This window comes from Ceratosolen solmsi, unplaced genomic scaffold (genome assembly GCF_000503995.2).
Source record: "Ceratosolen solmsi marchali unplaced genomic scaffold, CerSol_1.0 scaffold10, whole genome shotgun sequence".
Taxonomy (NCBI): Eukaryota; Metazoa; Arthropoda; class Insecta; order Hymenoptera; family Agaonidae; genus Ceratosolen; species Ceratosolen solmsi.
In genome coordinates this window covers 5,847,266-5,868,078 of record NW_011948412.1, presented here as the reverse complement: position 1 = coordinate 5,868,078, position 20,813 = coordinate 5,847,266, and the positions used below count along the sequence as shown (strand labels likewise).

The 20,813-nt window shown below is 28.5% G+C and overlaps 1 protein-coding gene across 11 annotated transcripts in view; it reads right to left on the bottom strand.

The window, feature by feature from the left end:
- Positions 1-20,813, bottom strand: part of B52 (serine and arginine rich splicing factor B52) — a 28,219-nt gene that overhangs the window by 1,609 nt on the left and 5,797 nt on the right. Inside the window, exons 2-10 of one of the 11 annotated variants that reach the window (XM_011507316.1) lie at positions 20,725-20,813; positions 19,232-19,302; positions 14,135-14,230; positions 12,342-12,365; positions 12,067-12,123; positions 11,247-11,316; positions 3,541-3,614; positions 2,329-2,517; positions 91-216 (exon numbers count right to left, since the gene is read on the bottom strand). The exon at positions 20,725-20,813 is cut by the window's right edge and continues 54 nt beyond it. In XM_011507316.1, coding sequence (XP_011505618.1) covers positions 91-216; positions 2,329-2,517; positions 3,541-3,614; positions 11,247-11,316; positions 12,067-12,123; positions 12,342-12,365; positions 14,135-14,230; positions 19,232-19,302; positions 20,725-20,813 — 796 coding nt within the window. Of the gene's footprint in view, positions 1-90; positions 217-2,328; positions 2,518-3,540; positions 3,615-11,246; positions 11,317-12,066; positions 12,124-12,341; positions 12,366-14,134; positions 14,231-14,268; positions 14,350-19,231; positions 19,303-20,724 lie in introns of all 11 variants that reach the window. The other 10 variants (XM_011507355.1, XM_011507340.1, XM_011507332.1 and 7 more) reach the window with 10 other exon arrangements.

The window sequence follows — 20,813 nt, the reverse complement described above, 5'->3', positions numbered from 1 at the left end:
GCGAGCGAGCGGGCGGGCGGGGGGAAAGTAAAACAAATCCTCGTAAATCAAAAATTAAAAAAATTAAGCAAGTCGGGAAAAGGTACTCACTTGGACTTGGAACGCGAGCGACTGCGCTCAGGAGACTTGGATTTGGACTTTGATTTGGATTTCGAGTGTGCCCTCGACTTGGAGCGGCTGCTTCGGCGACTACGGCTACGAGAGCTGCGACGGCTTCTGGTGTACAAAAAAATGAAATTTGTTTCTCAATTAAATTTCAAATCCGTATGACCGGATTACGTCGTTAAGTGATAGAAGAATTTAAGTATTATTTTATTTCTACACATACATTTGTCGATCGCCTTATTGATTATCGCGTTTCTGACAACATAATAAAATTTATATTTATTATCAAAACGAAATTCACTGTCCCATTCTATTGTGGCGATGGGGCCACATTGTATTAAGCTTTCAACGAGCGTGACATTGATGTTAATATTTAGCAATAACTTCTCGAATAATATTTATGGTGTTTTTATCGGTGCACTATCGGAAAAGTGTACTCAATTTTTAGATTACTGGCGCTATAACCGCGATAATAATTTCGAGTTTTACACGATTTACGAGATATTAACGTGGCGAGCAAGTGATGTAATGCGTTTATACAGCAGCACAATTAAATCGAGATATAATTGCTTTAGTTAGTTCGTTTTAATTTCAACAGGTGTGCATAGCAATTTCTGGTTATTCTTTTTTTTTTTTATCTCTCTACATTTTTATTTATTTATTTATTTTATTTTCAGTGAATATTCAATATTTAACAATGAAATTATTCGATTTAATATGCTTCATATTTATCGAATATAAAATAAAAGCCATTCTTCGAATATTTACTTTTCTAACAGATTGTATATGCATACATTCACACGCATGCATGCACACCCATTCAACCACATCCACAAACGTGCGCACGCGCATGTCGGTATAGTTTGACGTTAAATTTTTTTCGAGTTCGAAAAAAAAAAAAAATCCGACAGATTAATTGTTTATTATTTTTTCCGAGTCCTATGTTTAATTTAAACTTTTTGTCGCGACTACTGCAACCGCTCGATAAAAGTAAAAGTTAAATAAATTAATGAATGAAAATATATATTATGCAGCAAAAGGTGAAACAAGGGGTCGGATAAGGATTCAGTTCAGCAAGATATATATATATATATATATAGAAATATATATAAAACAAATGAATTTTAAGCAAGTCTGACCATTATTATAAAGGAATAAAATTAATTTATTCTTCATTTAACGATCTATTCTAAAAATTTCTAAAGCATATAAAGAAATTTGTTTAAATGTTTTCAAGAAATTTTGATCCTAGTGTTATGATAGTATTGATGGTATTGCTGAGGGTTAATTAGAAGATAAATATAGCTGCTTTTTCTTACAATGCTTTTAAAGAATAACGTTAAGTCAAGCATTAATTAGCAATTATTTTTTTTATTACATTGCTTTGCATTATTAATAAATTACACTTTGCACTGGTTCATTTAAGAAAAATACTACAAAGGTTAAGTTAATTCAAGACACTAATATCAAATTATGCGCTATTCTATTATTTTTTAATTTAATTAAAAAATTCTTGTTTAAAATAGAAAAGCGACAACAAAAAGAACAGTTAATCATAAAGCAAGCAAGGCGCAGCAACTGGTTAAAAATTATGATATAATTATAAAATAATTATGTAATTCAAGACTTTTACCAAGCGATAACGGTAGTTCGTGCGAGCAAGTTTTTTTTTATGTCAATTGAACACGTCAAGCTAAAACTAAGAAGGATAGCGAGATAAATGCACCAGTAAACGAGTAAATGCATCCCAATGATTAGTTTGCGTTCCCGTTTATTTTATTCGTTGACTGGTGCGTAACGTATGATCCTAGCAAGCGCGCACATATGTGGGTGTGAATGTAAAAGTGATATTGACAATAGTAGTATTAGTATTAGTAGTATTAGTAGCGGTAGTAGTGGTAGTAGTAGCGGTAGTAGTGGTAGTAGTAGCAGTAGTAGTAGTAGTAGTAGCATTAGTAGTAGTGGTAGTGGTAGTGGTGGTAGTGGTGGTAGTAGTGGTAGTAGTAGTGGTAGTTGTAGTAGTAGTAGTAGTAGTAGTAGTAGTAGTAGTAGTAGTAGTAGTAGTAGTGGTAGTAGTAGTGGTAGTAGTAGTAGTGGTACGACAATTGTTAATAAGAAAGTTGAAGGATTAAATAAGAATAAAAATAATAATACGGCTCGCCAGCAGGATAGTGCAAGAGTTTTTTTGTCTACGCGTGATGTTATCAATCCCGTTGTCGTTACCTGGAGCGCGAGCGGGTGCGACGACGGGACCTTGATCTGGACCTGGAGCGCGATCTCGAGCTGGAGGATCGCGAACGACGGCCGCGGCGCTTGTCTTCGATTAGCCGAATTCTGCGCCCATTCAGCTCCGTGTCATCTAGCTTCTCGATGGCGTTCTTCAAATCGGAGTAGGTGGCAAATTCAACCACTCTGTAATTTTAGGGGCAAACCAAGCGTCATGTCATTACCGAGTAAGACTTCTCATTGGCTTCCAACATTTTATGAAATACTAATGTTATGTTTCTATGGGGCTATTTTAAAAGAGCCCATTTCTTACTGTCTATCGCCAAAAATTACTGAACCTCGTTTATTATCAAACGAATATTTGTCAATCAATTATTTTGTATTCTCTCAAATTTAATGAAACATAATGTTTTTCCGTGTTAAAGATAATGATAATAATAACAACAACAATGGCACAATTATATTGTAAAATATAATTGAATATTCATTTCTATTGTACGTTCCAATACGACGTTCGAATAGTTTTTGTAAGTAATTGTTTGAAAAAAAATTGTAATTTATTGTAATTGTATATGCTTCAGTGGTATCTTTGGTGATAGTTTATACTCAAACTCAACAAAATATTTATGTTAAAATATGTAAATGATGTATTTTATAATGGAAAAAATGAGCTTTTCTCTCACCTGTGTCCAAAATCGATAGGTTATAAAATTAAAATGTTAAAACGATGAAAAAAGTATTTTGCATTTTTTTTTTTTTTTTTTTTTTTTTTTTTTTTTAATGAGAATTGAAATACTAATGTACAATATGTATATAAAATAAGACAATATAGTAATATAATAAAAGTACATAAATTACACATAATTCTTTATACATATATATTAATGAATAATTTTTTCTGCTATAAATAATATGTAATATGTTTTGACTACTAATGCGAAACATTTTCATTTAAAATTATATTTTGTAAATAGTTTCAGTATTTTTAGTAAAACTGTACTAATTCAAGAAATGTCAAATTACAATTTTATAATTAAGCCAAATATTATATATGTGTGAATTAAAATTTGATTCATACTATACGATACAATAACTAATAATCTGTTGTACAATTGACTTTTAATTAATTTTTTTATTGAATAATAAAATTAAAAAATAATAAAGAAAAGAGAACATTGTCCAAATGCAATAATTTTAATGATTACTCACCCTTCGTTTCTACGTTGTTTGTGTGCATCGGCATAAGTGACTTCTCCAGCTTGTCTCATATAATCCTTCAAGTCCTGAGCATTACATAAAAAATTAATTAGAAGGGTTCAATAATAAAATACACAAAATAATAATGTTTACATTATTAACTGCATGAAGAGTTTATATGACGAAGCGTTTCCTAGTTTGAACATTGACAAGAAATTATTATTAATGCTGTGCACTGATAAATTATTTTCTTGGCGTGATTTTTTTTATTTATTTATTTTTTTTTTTTAAGTATTTTATGTGTATGGAAAAGGTAACCTATAGAGAAGCTTGATTCATGTAATTTTTATCAAATCCATGCTTCGCATTTAATAGTGGATGAGATGTGCTCGAATTTAGTATCGTTTGTTACAACATTTTCTCATTATGCACTTTCAATCTCTTAATATAATTTTACAAATTTTACAATTCTTAGTATCCACCTTGCAGAAAAATGACAACTTCAGTTGTGCAATAAATTTTTATGACATAATACACACGCGATTTTCAACGTAAAATAAATAATTCTGCATGGTGGCTTACAGATCAATTGTATAAAGCAATAAATGTGTCAATCACTATAAAGTCATTATGAATAAGCTGAACCAGATGATTGTTAACAAATTTGAAAATCGAAACATAAAATGAAACAAATAGAACAAATATGCAGAGGCAATTTTAATTGACATTTTTGTTTAATATAATCCCAAAAGTTTACAGAATATAATCTATTGAAATATTTCTTTATAACATTGAATAACGTTATCGAGTGTCAGTCGTAAATATATTTTACTGTCGTTAATATTAGTAATAACATTGTTCAAAATTATAAATTTGTAACAACAATAATCCATATATACACATCAATATTCCAGAGCCCTATTATTAGTTTCAGATTGTTTGGCTTAGAGGTAAAAAGCAAAAAAGTTCTCTGCGGCCTAGTCCCTATTTATTGCTTATTAATCTAAGACTCTTGAGGCCTTCCAATTTGATGTCTTCTTGATTTATTCTCTTCTTTATTTCTTCTCTTAGTAAAACATATTTGTAGGCTTTTTATTGCGAATATTGTGGGAACCAGGCAAGATTTCATTTCAATATACAATATCTTTATCTTGATAGCACTGTTAGATTGAAGGAATGCACTCTCTCAGATCCTTGTCCCCATTAGCAAGGATTATTAGGACAATGTGAAGCGACCTATATTATTATATTATATCTCGTCGGTCCTCTGAATACGAACTTAGATTAACTCACAGGATTAGTTAATAAATCCATAATTTTTAATTTTACTGGTCGAAATTTTACCGGTAACTTTTGAAATTGTCATGCATAAAGAAAAGTTGAAACGTTAGACTGTTTGTTTGCCAGGCCGAGAATGGGCCAAGATTCTTTAACATGAACAAATCGCGATTAAGCCGAGGTATTCGATTAAGTTTGAAGTTTGAAGTTTGAAGATACCTAATTTCGAGCACAAATACTTTATTAAATTCCGTTTATTTGGTCGGACTGAACTTTCAACCTCTGTATTATCAAATACCCGAACAATATCTTTATAAGAGAGGCAGTTCAAGAATATACGAACATACCTTAAGAGCTAAAAATTTTATTTACAACATGTGCACAGAAACTAAGGTTATAACATAAATTAAATTAATAAAGTGGAAGCCGAAGACCTATTTTATCGTTTTCACTCTATTTATTATTTTTCTTTGAATTTATTTACTTATTTTATTTGATTTTATTATTATTTTTTTCATGAAAAGAATTATAAATGCAACTTTTACATTGACTGCCAAATAATAATTCATGTAATATTTTAAAATTTAGAGAAAAGCGCCTTAGAGGAATGTATTCCATAAGGAATTGCTTACATAAATTTATAGTTTTGTTAGTTTTATATTCTTTTTATTTTAAACATCCTCACTTGAAAACAAAGTTATTTAAGAAAAAGTGCTTTTATTAATTCATAGTTACATCAATAATCATTAATTTTGGATAATAAAGCATATATTGCAAGATGATATTGAGTAACGTTATATCTATCTATCTATCTATCTATCTATCTATCTATCTATCTATCTATATATATATTTATTTTATTATTTTATTATTTTTTTTTAACAAATTCAAGTCCTTAGCAGTAGTAAATTTTGCAAAAGTAGCAACCACATTGAATCATTGAGGTTTCTAATTAAGCGAAGATCTTCTTCAAAGTTTATTTATAATTCATTTGCTTAAAAACTTGGTGTGCATTTTGTATAATTATTACGGATCAATGGACACAACAATACTATCGTGCATACATAAGATTGTTTGCTTCGACGTGCTGAGAAAAATACTTAAATAAGGATTAATAAGAACAATGCATAGAGCAAAGTTAATCAAGATACTGAATAACAATAACTATCCGACTTTATTGCAAAAATTGATGTAGTAGTTGGCTAACGAGGCGCAAGCCTCCGCGCCGCGGCGTAACTCTAAAGACAGCATTTTTTAGTTATGTACGTGGCATATATTACTTTAGAAAAACATACAATGTACATTAATGCATAGTATATATTTATATTTCTATATATATATTTGTGTATATATAATTTAATACGATAAGAATATAATATAATAGTTATAGATATACATGAATAATATATCTAAAGAGTACACTCGGTTAAGGTGACGCATTTACCTTGGGCCCAGGCACCACCTTGCTTACGGACAGACTGAGAGGAGATAGAGGCCACAGAGACACACTGACTGACTCTCGTGAGATTGACTGGCGCATGTGCTCTCGCTCTCGGGTCGGTATCGGAACTCTGTGTGTGCTTGCGGTTGCTTGCTTGCGTAGACGACAGTTTGACGCGAGATGATATTCATTGGCTCTCCCGAGAGTTCCCCAATGCCAACAACATTGAATACGCCCTCAAGGTCACATCGCACACAACGGATGGGCGAGCCCCGGTTTCTCACTTGCCTTGAGAGAGACACGCAGGTATCGCACACCCCCTGAGATGGCTTAGTAGGAGCTTGGTTGGTTGCGGTTGTGTAGTAATAGTAGTGTAGTAGTAGTAATAGTAGCAGTAATAGTAATAGTACTAGTAGTAGTAGTAATAGTAATAATAGTAGTAGTAGTAGTAGTAGTGGTAATGGTAGTAGTAGTAGTGGTGGTAATGGTAATAGTAGTAATGGTGGTGGCGGTGTTGGTGGTGATAATAATAGTAGTAGTAGTGACAGTATTAGCATTCGTAGCTTGGCTAATAGTCGAGTTATGATAAAAGTGATTTTCATTCTGTTTATCTTTAACGTATACACGTCTAAATACTGTCGATATCAAGTCATTTTATTTTTTGTAGCTTTTCGCTTTAAATTCCTTAGAAAAATGAACGAGTGCCTTATGATGTTTGAAAATGCGGTTGTGATCAGTTTGCTCTGTCAAGTACGAAACGCTTAACTGTTTGGATGTAAGTTTTTATTTATATGATTACTGAGTATTTAGAGAAAAAAAAGTAATAAAAAAAAAACAGGTGTTTTCGGGAACTTCACTGAATAGACCACAAAGTACCAATACCAGAACATTCAAGGGAATATAATATAAGCGTAAAAGTTTATCTATTTTGTATTCCGCTAAATATCATTATAATCAGTTAATATAAGTTTCGACTAAAATAGTTGTTGTACAACATTTAAACAAATATGTTTATTACGAAATTAGGAATAAAAATTGGACAATTTAGAAAAATGTAAAATCGCGTTTGCATTTATTATTAGTACCATTCGATTTTTGTCTATATCATAAGCATTTTTTTAATATCATTTTATCTATTATATTAAAATTGTATAATTAAAAATCAATAAATTTTTTTTGTCTAAACATTCATTTAGAAATTCTATTACTAAAGTTCTGTTAATATACAATATTATAACTCATTTTAATAAAAAAATAAATAAAAAAAATAAATATAAAAAACAACTCTTAAAAACTTCTTTTGACTTCCATTCTTACCGAATTAAATATATGTAAGAGTATTGGTATTTGTTTACTATATCAACGAAATAAACTTATAGAATGATTTGAAACATGCATAAAGTTTTTTTGTTTTGAGCACAAATGTCTTATTTATTTTAATTATGAATCTTAGACTTTTAACGTAATTTTTATTACGACAATTATGTGGTTTAGAGGTATAAGAGCTTGACAATTAGAGAATTAAACAATATTACCAAAATTTCTAGGTTTAATCAAAATATTTTCTTAAAATTAAGGAAAAAAGCTGGATATTTAAACATAATAAAAATGTGTTTGACGGTTGGAGTACCATTGGTGGCTTACGAATTGGATAAATTCGTATTTAATGTATTTTATTTTAATTACGCAAATATCACGTTTTTAAAAAATTAATTTGTTTACTTAAAAAAAAGCGAGGCATATTAATTAAATAATTTATAATTTTGTTTAATTTTCTACTTTAAATTGTCGTCCATAAAAATATATCTATTTGAAGATGTATCATTTTTAACGAAAAACATTGCTCATCTAAACCAATCATTGCCTAGGAATCTATATAGCCGTTACTAAGTTTTTTTTTTGTTGTAAATGAAAGCAAATACAAATATATCGAATAACTTAACATTTAAAAAAAACATCATAATGCATTGAAAAAAAATGTAGTGAATTTTTTTTCCCATATACTTCAATTTAATATTCCTTTTTTTATTTACAAATTTAAATCATTTAAAAATATATATTATAATTTTGTATTGCTTTTTTGTATACGTTGCAATTTCAATAATTAAAAAAAGAGAGTAAAAAGAGAGTATTCCATTTTAAAAAACAACAATTTACAAATTGAAAAATTTGACTAAAAATTAACATGTCTTCTATCTTGCACTTTTACAAAAAGAAATTTTAAAAAAATACATGTGTTTTTATTGAGAATTATATTAGTATGTTTTTTTATTATTATTGATTTCACGATATTAAAGCTTATAAAATCTTTCCTTTCAAGAAATTAAATTTAAAAAGTTAGTTTTACGACTACATAGTTTCCTTATTTTGTGTCTGATTAAGTAAGTTTTGTCTTTAGCTTGTCAAAATATTTTCCCTCTTTCTTGAATGTTAATGATTAAAAAATCTTTACTATATAAAATGTTAGATTTCGACAAATTTAAGCACGATTGATAATGATCAATAACAATATAAATGTTTTATTCAATTTAATAATGACTCGAAACAAAAAACTGATGCTTCTTTCTGAATTTTGGTGACCACGGCAATCTTGGATCTTCACAAATTAGTGAACATGCAACAATAATTAAATATGATTAATATCAGAGTAAGCTTTAACGTTTATTATTTACTACTTGTTATTATATTTATTTTACAAGTGAGCTGTCAACACGATCATGTTTATTAACTCGTCGAAATTAATGGATTATGTGGTCACCGTTACTTTGTGATAAAAAAAAAAACTATGCAAAACATTAGAGAAAAGGGGTTGACAAATGTCGAATAAAAAAAGGAAATAATGAACACATGATGTGAGTGAAGTAGAAAAGGTGGTGATGATGTGACTTCAAAATAAATGAGGGGAGAAAAAGAAAAAAAAGAAAAGGTAGTGTTGTCGAGCAATGGACCAAAAGTAGGTGGAAGTCTCGTTGCTAGTAGACTCGCTGAAAAAGCCTCATTCCCCCAGAGTGATTCTCTCTCGGTCTCGGAGTAGTCATTGCTTGTCATCGTTGAGAGAGCAGTAGGAGACACCAAAAGTAGCGTCCCCCAATAGTCACAAAGCGAGAGCAGGTTGTGACAGAGAGAGAGACAGAAGAGATCATCGTGACCGTGCCTATATCATCGTCTGGGGTTTCGCAGTGGGGTTCGCTCGCACACACATCAGTAGTTGGGCCAATTGTGGAAGATAAGCCCGAGTGATAGTGTTGCTGCCTCTCTCTCTGACTTCTCTCTCACCAACCACCCGAGAATGCACTGGTGACATCTCAAGACCTGGGCCGCCTGCCATCATCTCTCTCTGTGTGTGTCTCACTCATCGTGTGTACGACATCGGTTCTCTTTCTTATTTGGCCCTAATGGTCACCGCCCCTCCACGGCGAAGAGGACATGGCTCTTCGGAAAGAATATCAATGGTTTTTTTATTGTTTTTTTTTTGTTTAGATTATTTTCTGTGTTGTTATACTTCGCTCTCATGAAAATTTTACTTGCCAAAACGTAAAAGTATGTTCATGTTTATGTAAAAGAAAAAGAATGAGAAATAAACAACGGACTAGTTTTTTTTTTCTTTCTCTCGATTAAATTGTAAAATTGTAAGTTACTCGATGTAAAAGATAATTAAGCTAGCTCTGTAAAGAGAGTTAATAGAAATAATGTAAATTGATCAAGTAAGACTTGGTTTCCCGTTGATTCTCTTTAATCCTGAGTTATTGTATGTCCAACATTGTAGCTTATGGTTTAGCATGGCTTCGCTTAGTATAAAACAGTGCATCCTGTTATTTTCCCACGTGTTATTCCTCTTCATTTTTGTGCATTCCTTCCTTTATCTTCTAATTAGTCAAGCGATTGATTCATCCATTAATTTCTTCATTAACATAACAATATCATAATGATTACATATCATAATCATTATATTATGGTCCTAAATAGATCTGGTTCCCATTCATCTATATGGATAGTACCAACTATCCTGAACTTTTATTATAACTGATTGTCTTTCGTATAATCCTACGACGTTTCATTGGATTTATTTTTATCAGAGTGCAGTGCCATAGACTTACTTGATCAAAGTGTACATTTTAGAATTTTCAAAACGAACAATCGTTAAGATCTTTAATTTCGAAAATAATCCCGTGAAAACAACAGAAAAATTGTAATTTGTGAGCCAGTAACCGGTTAATTATTGGCTAGCAAGCTAGGAATAAGGACATTCAAGTCTCCTAATCCATACATAACAAAGGACAAGAATTTTTCGTTAAATTTTTGTTTTTTGTTTGAGAAAACAAATTGTTTAAACATAACTATATTTAGTTATTTATTTGAATTTATAATTACAGGTGGTCTCCGAGACATTACTCTGTGTATGTAGAAAGCAGACAAATTTTTTAAATTGTTATTCGTTGGTTTCGTCATTTCATACAATGTTCCAAATGTATTTATTTTAAGCATAATGAAAGACATTAAGAATATATGCAATTATACTAGAAAATTAAACCACGGTCAATATAAAGAAGTGTCACGTTATTTTAAGCTTCGAGTTTCTCAATAAAGAAAGAAATTTGAACAAAAACTACTCGTCCCCATTACGCACACGAAACTTTTCGAGACTATTTTGCCCTTGAAATGAAAAACCGACTATCAGAATTCGCAAAAAGAGTGATGTATATAAATGTATAATTATGTGATCTCGAAAACATAAAAATAGGAACAAAAAAAAGACAAAAAATATATATACACACGCGCGCGCACACATACATATATACATATATAAATATATATGCATATACATATATATACACATAGGTATGTATTTCATAAATATGCATATGCGTGTATATGTATATATGTATATATATATATATATATATATATATATATATATATATATATATATATATATATATACATATATACATATACACGCATATGCATATTTATGAAAATGTTTTTATGGGTAACTTACCTGCCAACTAACACGGCTCGACAGATTCTCAACAGTAAGGCGGTACTCCGTTCGGGTGGGTGGTCCATATCTACAACGGGCAAAAAACAAAATTATCGTCTATTCTTATAGTACTATACGCTTTTAGGCAATTCCTTCTTTTTTTTCTTTTTTTGGGAAAGGGGTATATAATAAGATAGTTCTTGCTCGGTAAATTTGATTAATTTATAATTCTCTGTTTTCTGAAATTATTTATGTGACTTGAGGAATTAAATAATATTCAAACTCTTAGCGACAGTGTACATTTAGACTTTTAATTAATGACATAGTATGATATAGAAAATTTATATCCCTTATGAATGATCTTTATATTTACAAATACAAAAAGAACATAAACAATTAGTGTAATGTCCATGTACATGATCTCATATAAGGTTAAAAAAGTACATTAATATTGTAATTCTATTAAATATACGTAAATATATCTATGTATAAGACTAGCCACAACACATTTAATTAATTTGTCGAGCAAAATTTAATCGACAATTTTTAAAAATCCGCCAAATGATTGTACATTTTATGCAAGAATTATCTTGTAGAATAAATAATAAAAAAGAAAACAGGTTTGTCTTGGACCTGACTTTATAATTTGATTTATATAAATAAAAAATTGTAATAAGAAATAAAGCGTCAAGAATATCTAGGAAACTTTAAAAAATTATGAAATAAATAGGAAAAAAATTTTTAATAAATAATTAAATAATGAATGAATTAAAAGTAAAAAATTATATGTATTTCAGTAAATTGTATTTTGAATTTGTATAACATTATATATATGTACCTGGGCAATGATTGCTTGTAGCTAGATGAGGTCCTCGTGTTTCTGTTCACACTATCTCTGCAAAAAGGGATGTCATGTGAACAGAAATATCGGTTAAAAAAAATTGACAAAATATGCTTGTGAAACTCTTTCTAATGGCAAAGAACTACGTGAAAGAGAAAGAAAGAAAAAAAGAAAAAAAAAGTAATATAGCATTCATTGCACAGGCACACGATAAATCACCTGTTGCAATTGTATCAAACTTTTTTTCTACTCAAAATGCAGCAATAGCGTACCTGTCGTGCCGCATATCGTCTCGGCTGTAACAAACACAACACCACACAAACTATTAGTTTATGTTAAACAAAAATTACGTAATTATGATAAAGAAAAGAAGATTTTCATTCGTTAATTTTATTGAATTTACAATTCGAATGGTTTAAAGTGAATTAATTTTGTTACTGCCAATAGGTATTTTAATGTTTATTTCGTTTAGACATACTCAAGAAGGAGTAGCCAAATCCAAGACAACCAATTTACAAAAAATATATCTTTTAAACTGATATAATAAAATTCATCTTTTATATTATCAATGATGTTACTTAAGAACTACTTAAGAGTACTTTTGAGTTGTAAAAAATTTGAATTGCTTACATACAGAAATACGTAATTTTCATTTCATTATATTATTTAGTTTTACATTTAAAACTTTTGTGAATTGGAAATTTTTAACAAACATATTCATCAAAAAATTATTATTATGCAAAAATCGATATGAAAACAACTAGTAAATACAAATTTATTTGTTTATCAACAAAACTCTCAGACATTAAATTAAAAAATATTAATAGTTCGGTAGTATCATATTATATAATTGATTATTTAATTGTTTGACTCAATTTAATTGAAATTATACAATCGTAAAGTAATAAAAATTACGTATATCTGGAAATATTACTTTGAAGAAATATTTGATACTTATGCGTTAGGAAACTTTCTCACAAATGTATTAATTTTTTCATCAAATATACATTTTATAATTTATGGTAACTGTGCTGATACCTTTTTTTTAACGATGAAAATGTTAATCCCTAACTGTATACACGCACCGCACATTAATTTTAATATATATATTTTTCAAAATAAAATAACTTATTTAATCAAAATTCTGTTTGATTATTTTACTTTACTTTGCATTATATTTATTATAATGGGATAAATAGTTTCTTTTTTTTTTAATCATAGCCAGCTTTTGCAAGGAACCCAAACAATCATTGTTGAAATAAAAACTATGATAATAAAATTTCGTCGACATATGTAATTGGTATATAGATAGAGCTCGTATAGAGTTTCGCTTTTGTTACTAGGAACGATTTGAAAAATAAATAAATAATAATGCCTGTTAAATTATAATAATTATCTTTTGTAAAGTAAAATGAATAAAACAAGTCCTTAGGGAGTCTAAAACCTTATATCCTGGAATAAAATCGACCAACTATGGAATCAATTTTACTAATTATCAACTCCTACTTACATGTGTTTCAAATTCAATGATTTGATTCCATTTATGTTGTATCGGTTTCACTATTCATGATTTAATTATCATCACACTATTATGAATATAGTATGAATATCATGCATAGTTTTAATCTTTAATTTGCACGATGAATAGTATCAAAGGCTATAGTGTAATTTTAAAACGATTACGTTATAAAAGTTACTAAGTCCAAAGAATCCGAAAATAAATTCGCAATTATTGAATACTTTTAATTTAAATCTTCATTACATACCTTTGATGCACATTAAATAGAAATTTAAAAGCAGTGAGTAGTATACAGTCGTATTATGTGAGATCAATACCAAAGGCATTTGATTTATAATAAAAATAGCATCGTAACGCATAGCGCAAAGTCAAGAGAAGGTTGAATGAGAAATGTGGATTTGGGTTGGCTCTAACGAAGCAACACAGCATTCATTGAATTGTAAAATGATACAACAGACATGGGGGATTAACGTCAAAAAAAGAAAAAAAGAAAAGAAAATGGAGAAAAAGGATTGAAAGTGACGAGCTTGTTTGTCGTAGTCTTACGCTGATCGCCTTGAATCGCCATAACCACCACGTGAGTCACCGTAGCGCCACTGGTCGCTACCCCTAGGCGTTCCCCTGGCCCTCTCTACAGTAATTCTGTAACAAGATTGATACGACAAATGGGATATGCTTACTTGTCTCTCCAGGAGCGTGAGCGCCCGTAGCCACGGTCGCCTCGCCTCCCTGAAACACCCCGTGCTATCTCCACCGCCACTCTGAAACACACCCAACAAAAAGCCCCGCCTAAGTTCACGACTAATTCTTCTTTTCTCTAATTTATCTCTCATCATCATCATCATCATTTTCATCGCCCACATCATCATCATAATCATCATCATCATCATTATTATTATTATCATCATCATCATCATCATCATCATCGCCAACATCATTATTGTTATCATAACCCATCATCATCAACAGTATAGTTTATTACTCGACGATTTGGCGCGTAGACTATCACCCAATGACTATAACTTTTAACCGTTTCAATCATCAAAAAATTAAAATAAACAAAAATATATATATATATATAAACAAAATAAATTAAAACAAAAATTAAAAAAAAAAAAATGACATACGATTGTCCAAGATTCAAAATCACTTCTTAAGGCGGTAGAAACGGAAAACGATAATCACGTGTATTTATTTGTAAAAGTATCTCATTTATTGGCATGCATTGTTTACTAGAATTACTTCCTTCCAATTAAAGAAAAACAATTTTATTCTAAATTTTTCAATCTTTCCATGCTCTGCTCTTATAAATTTTCTCAAAGCTGTTACTTTAAAGAATACAGAATATCAGTTTACTTTTTATAAGGTATTTGATGTGATATGAATTTGTAAATAATATTTTGTTGAAAACAAAGGCATGTAAATTATTAAGTATGAAAGGCACAAATTTTAAAATTAAAAGTAAATCTAATAAAAATTTAACTAATTAAACTATATATATGCATACATACATACATACATATGTATATATATATATATATATATATATATATACACATACACACACACATATATGCATATATGCATATACATATGTAATAACAAACATCCAGTAGATATTACAAGTACGATAAAATGTACACAATGCAGTTTTTTAAGTAATCAAATCTTTATTCCAATAAACAAGGATATTTTTCCAAAAAATATTTTGACAATCATTTTTGTATATATTATACATCTATAGCCTTAATTAGATAATTTTTATTTACTTTAATGATTTACTCGAATTAAATCTTATTCCCTTTTGGCATGTTAACTTAATGTTATTCTGCATTCGTATACAACATTCGACCGGTCGTGAAGAATAACGAATTCTACTCAGCTGTAGTTACAAATGATATTTTATTTGTCTTTTTTTCCATTTGATCTTGTTACGTTTATTAGTTATTATTATTCCTAATAATTGAAACAATAAAATTTATTCTTAATTTTAATGGCGAATAAGATAATGTCGTAGATGAAAATTGTACTTCATGTCGATAATCAAATTACTAACGGATTGTACAACATTAATTTTCTAATGAGCTTTAAAAATGATTTTTTCCTTATATTCAATAGTTTACAAATAAAGCCAACTTAAAGAAAATAACGATTATAAAGTAAATTTCTTGGTTCTAATAATGAAAATGTTACTATTTATGCAATAAATTTATGTGATAAAATAATTCAACTAAAAACAAGATTATCAATGAAATATGATAAAGTTACTTACTATTTTTATAAATATTTCATTATTATTGATCATTAACTACTTTTTGAAAAGAAATTAATCATTTAAAAATAAAATACACTTTTTACATAAATATTAATGTAATAAAATAATATCGTTCATTTAGACGATGTGAAGTTGATTTATTGAAGAAAATATTTCGAAAAATTTAGTTTTAGATTATTGTTTCTCGATTTTATAATATAAAATTCTCATAAATTGCATACGTCAAAAATATATAAATATTGATTTAATATTAATACATATTTGACAATGCATTTTGATGATTGAAATAAAATATTTATTATTGCTTGTTTGATGTACTATTAAAATTTTTAAATGATCACTTCTCAATAATAATATTGTATTTGATTTAGATGTAATAAATTATTTGAAATTTTAAATATTGATTAGGACTAGTATTGAATAGTGATGAATCGCTTTCAGGTTTAATAAAATGAATAAAAACCAAAAAGACAAATATAAATCTTTGTTACTGGAGCTTTTTTAAATTTTTGTAAAACATTCGTTTGTTGGTAAGTTTATTGTAAGGTGTGTTTTTGTATACTTTTTCTATATTTGTTTACTTCTAACGGGGTTATTGATGGAAGTAGTTCAAAATGGCGGTAAGTCACACTGCACCGGTCCTAAAGATAATTTTCTTTTTTATGTATTTACAAATTTTCTTTAAGACTATGCACAATGCATATTTGTACGAAGACAGTAGCTTTTTAAAGATTTCAGGGGGTCTTCAGGGTATGTTTCTTTCATATTTCATTAAATTATTATTAATATAGAGATAATATCTTTTGGCAAAGAAGCATTACCACTTTATGCTAAGTAACTACATCAAAGCGACAGTAACACGGTTTACTGATAATACTCCGCTTTAACCAAAAGCTTATCATGCATTCAGAAATAATTTTATTTTTGAAGAAATCAAATTAGTTTATTATACAGTAGTTACATTAAAATCTCTAAATAAATTAATGTAGTTTACATTTTTATAGTAAAAAAGATAAAAAAAAGCACATACATAAAATTTTGTACACAAAATATACCAATAGATTTTGATTAATCTATTGGAAAATAATACCACGTCATCATAATTGGCAGCATATTTTTATTTTTAATAAAATTTTTAATTAATTAAGATATTTGAAAGTATTCTTTATAAACTGGCACAGTATTCAAATCATGCATAACCATTAGTTATATTTACTTTTTAACTAAAAAGATCTATTGAAACAAGATTTATCTTTACGATTTTCATTTAATACGGACGTGTTTTACTACAATTTAACTGTGCATTGCATGAAAATAAAATAAAATTGACAAAGCAAGGATTAACATTTTACAGTTTTTAAATTGCCATTAAAAATAATTGTATAATAAAAATAAAAAAATTATGCTATATTGTATGTACTTGACTCCGTATTTATCTTCTACTATATGTAAACTAAACAAACTTACAACAGAATAAAACACCATTAAAAACACTTAGTTACTTACTTCAAAAGAAAACTTTGTGACAAAAAATTTTTTAATTCAATGACAAATTAAATTTACAGAAAATACGAAAATAAGCAATACAATAACTAATGAGAATATTGAATACATTTGTTTCTGTTTAATTAAATTTTGAAATATTATTACTGAAAAATATTTGTTATGATACAAAGGTAATATTTGGTTGAATTTCTTATAAAATACAATGTTGTCTCAGATAGATTATCCAATGGCGTTTTTTGTTTTTATTAATGTTGTATAAATTCTTAAGAACTTTTATCATTAGAATAATACTTGTCAAATAGTATTGAAAAATTTGATTAAATAGAAAAATTTCATTTCAATATTCTTTTAAGTCATAGAATGGTTAGTATAACATGTAAAATAAAATTTTACCAGAAATTACAATACGTGAGTTTTCTGAAAAGTTTCAAGTCTTGATATAAAAATAGCGTTATTCAATAGACCAAGAAGTTCTATGCCTAAATATATTTTAAAAGTACATTTATTTCAGTCCTTATTATGTTTCAATTATTAACGACAGTCATTTATATTAGTTTATATATATATATATATATATAACCGAAAACATTTCTATATTTCCTTTTAAAGAAAATAAAACTCTTGAAACATAATTAAATTATCTTGCTTTATAATTTATTACTACAACAAAAAATCAACCAAAATATAAATGTTGGCACACCATTTGATCTTGTAAATGTAAAAACGCAACAGAAGATTACGACTATCATTAATATCATTAATTTTTTGCCAAACTATTACTCAATGAATATCGCGTTCACAATCTAACATTAGATGTTAGATGGGAAAAATCAAAAGAATAAAATCATCATGTGACGGATGTTAATTTTGCTTACTTCATATAAAAAACGTATTCGAATGAATATCTCCGAGGATAGAACAGTAAACGAGAGTACTGTTAAGGCTGTGAATTGAAAAGAGAACTTGCTCCGATGGGAGCAAATTCAATTTTTACCGGCTGGAAAAATAACGGCATTTTTAAGATAATGAAATTTGAAAAAGGTAATGTTACAACGGAAAAGTATCGGTAAAAAATTCCTCAAAAAATGTCAAATAAACAACATCCAAGTATTACGTCATTAGTAAACGGTTTCCAATCTTTAATCGTCACTACGTACAATAATATTGTCCACAGATAGCATCTGCGGAACTTCCTTTTTCTTAAAATCAAATGTTGAATTAGACATGAGGAAATGTTCACAGTATTAGGTGAACATTTATATGTGCACTTTTTGCACGTTTTTTGAAATAGTTAAAACTCTTGTATCGTTTGAAAAATCGTTTCTCAATTTAAGAATAAATTTCGGCCGAATAATGCTTATTTTCATATAAAGTTAAAAAATTTTCAGACTATTCACGCACTTTCATATATTAATTTTTAATTAGTTAAAATATTTATTAGAAAAAAATGAAAAATTTACAGCAAAGCACTGTAGCGTTAAAATTCGTTAGGTGCATTTTTATAAAATTGTATACGTAATTTGCAGTGAAGATAATTCTAACAGTTTTTATTATTATTTTTTTTTTTATGAGACCTATTAATGATTATATAAATAATTAAATAAATACGAGAAAGTCTAAAATTCCTTAGGTAATTTTTATCGCGAAAGTTAGAATTACCTTGAGCTATGAATAAAATAAATTTCTTTGTTATTAAAAAAGGAACTCTTGAAATAGAAAATGATAAATACAATAACGAACTATTTAATTTCTTATTATTATTACATATAATGTAATAATTCAGTATCACCAGCTTTGCATGCTAATAGAATCGTCCCAATAACCAAAAGGTGAAGGAGCAGTTTTACAAAAGAAAATTTTACCTTTCTCCAAGGAGTTCCTTGCCATTGAGTTCGTAAACGGCATCATCGGCATCTCTGTAGTCGTCGAATTCCTATTAAAAATAAGAAATCCCCAATTAACAGAATCCTTTTACAGAACAATTAATTAATATTAAATAAAACATAATAATCTATTAATTTTTTATCAACAAAAGCATTCATATTACAACATCAAGTATTGATGAAATTGTTATGGTGTATCAAACCTGCCTAACTCTAAACCCAAAGCTATACAATAATTTTATTGGTTATGTTCGATGGAAAATTTACGATTCTTAATAGTATTGAATTAACTATTTAAGTTAATTATATACTTATTTCATGTAAAATCCATTGTAAAATATATTATAAAATTATCTTTAATCGGTGAGGATCCATCTTTATAAATAAAAATTATCGTCCTAGGACGAATTAGGCAAGTTCTGCTTAAAAGTAATGTCTACAAGAATGCAAATAATGAAAACCACGAAAAAAATATTAAAATCAAAATCAGGAGTCTGAACCCGACTTTTAAATCCGGTTTATATCTTGAAAGGATGTAGCGGTTGTTCAACATATTTCGCACCGTCATAAGATGTTAGGCTGTTTTTACAGGTGAGGTCCGTCTGTCCTGTAGACCTTTAAAATTGATTTAGATAATAATGAGCATCGATATTAAACGTATGGGACGCATCACTTTAATTTTTGATAGATTCAACAATAAACAAAAACAGTTATAACAAAAATGAGCAGGGTACAGGATTCAGGTCGTCAGCTTTTCTTTATAACGGGGAAAAACAACAAAATAAAAAAATATCGTACTCGAGGATAATAGAGTCAACGAATTACTATGATAACATTACATATGATTTATTTTTGTTTTTTGTTTGTTTGATTTTTTTTTTTTTTTTTTTAATGCAATAAAGTCTGTACTTACCAAAATATTTCGCTACCCCGGATAAAAAAGATTAACTCGTATTCGCAGAAATTTGTAAAAGCGAGAAGAAACATAGTGTGCAATTTTTTAAAATGACGTTAAATTGTATGAAATATTTATCGTTGATTTGTTTATAAACAAACATGCAGTGATACATACATTTATTAATTTTAAAATTTGTTACCAAAAGATTAAAGTACAAGGCTGAAGAACAAATTTAAATTAATCAGTAACTTAAGAACTTTTATAATTAAATCAATAAAATTTCAATCAAGTTTAACGAGTAGTACACTATTAGTAATGTTTTCAAAATAATCCCTTTCCAATACTTAGTCGAGTACACCTTGAATAAGAGACACATGATAATTAACCTAATATAGTTTTGAACAAGATCACAAACATCACATTCAACCCCCAAAAAGCAGCTCGAGCAAACAAGGATCTTGTCGTACGTTTTTTCTTTCTTTTCTTATTGCTTTCAGTTTTTTCAGTTACAATCTTTGCTTTAAAGCCTTTTTCGGTCTCTAACAAACAGCTTCGACGTAGTGATAATACTTACGACAAAGCCGTAGCCATTCTTGATGAGGACATCACGGAATCGACCGTAGCCTCTGAAAAATCTCTCAAGGTCTCTTTCCCTGGTGCCGT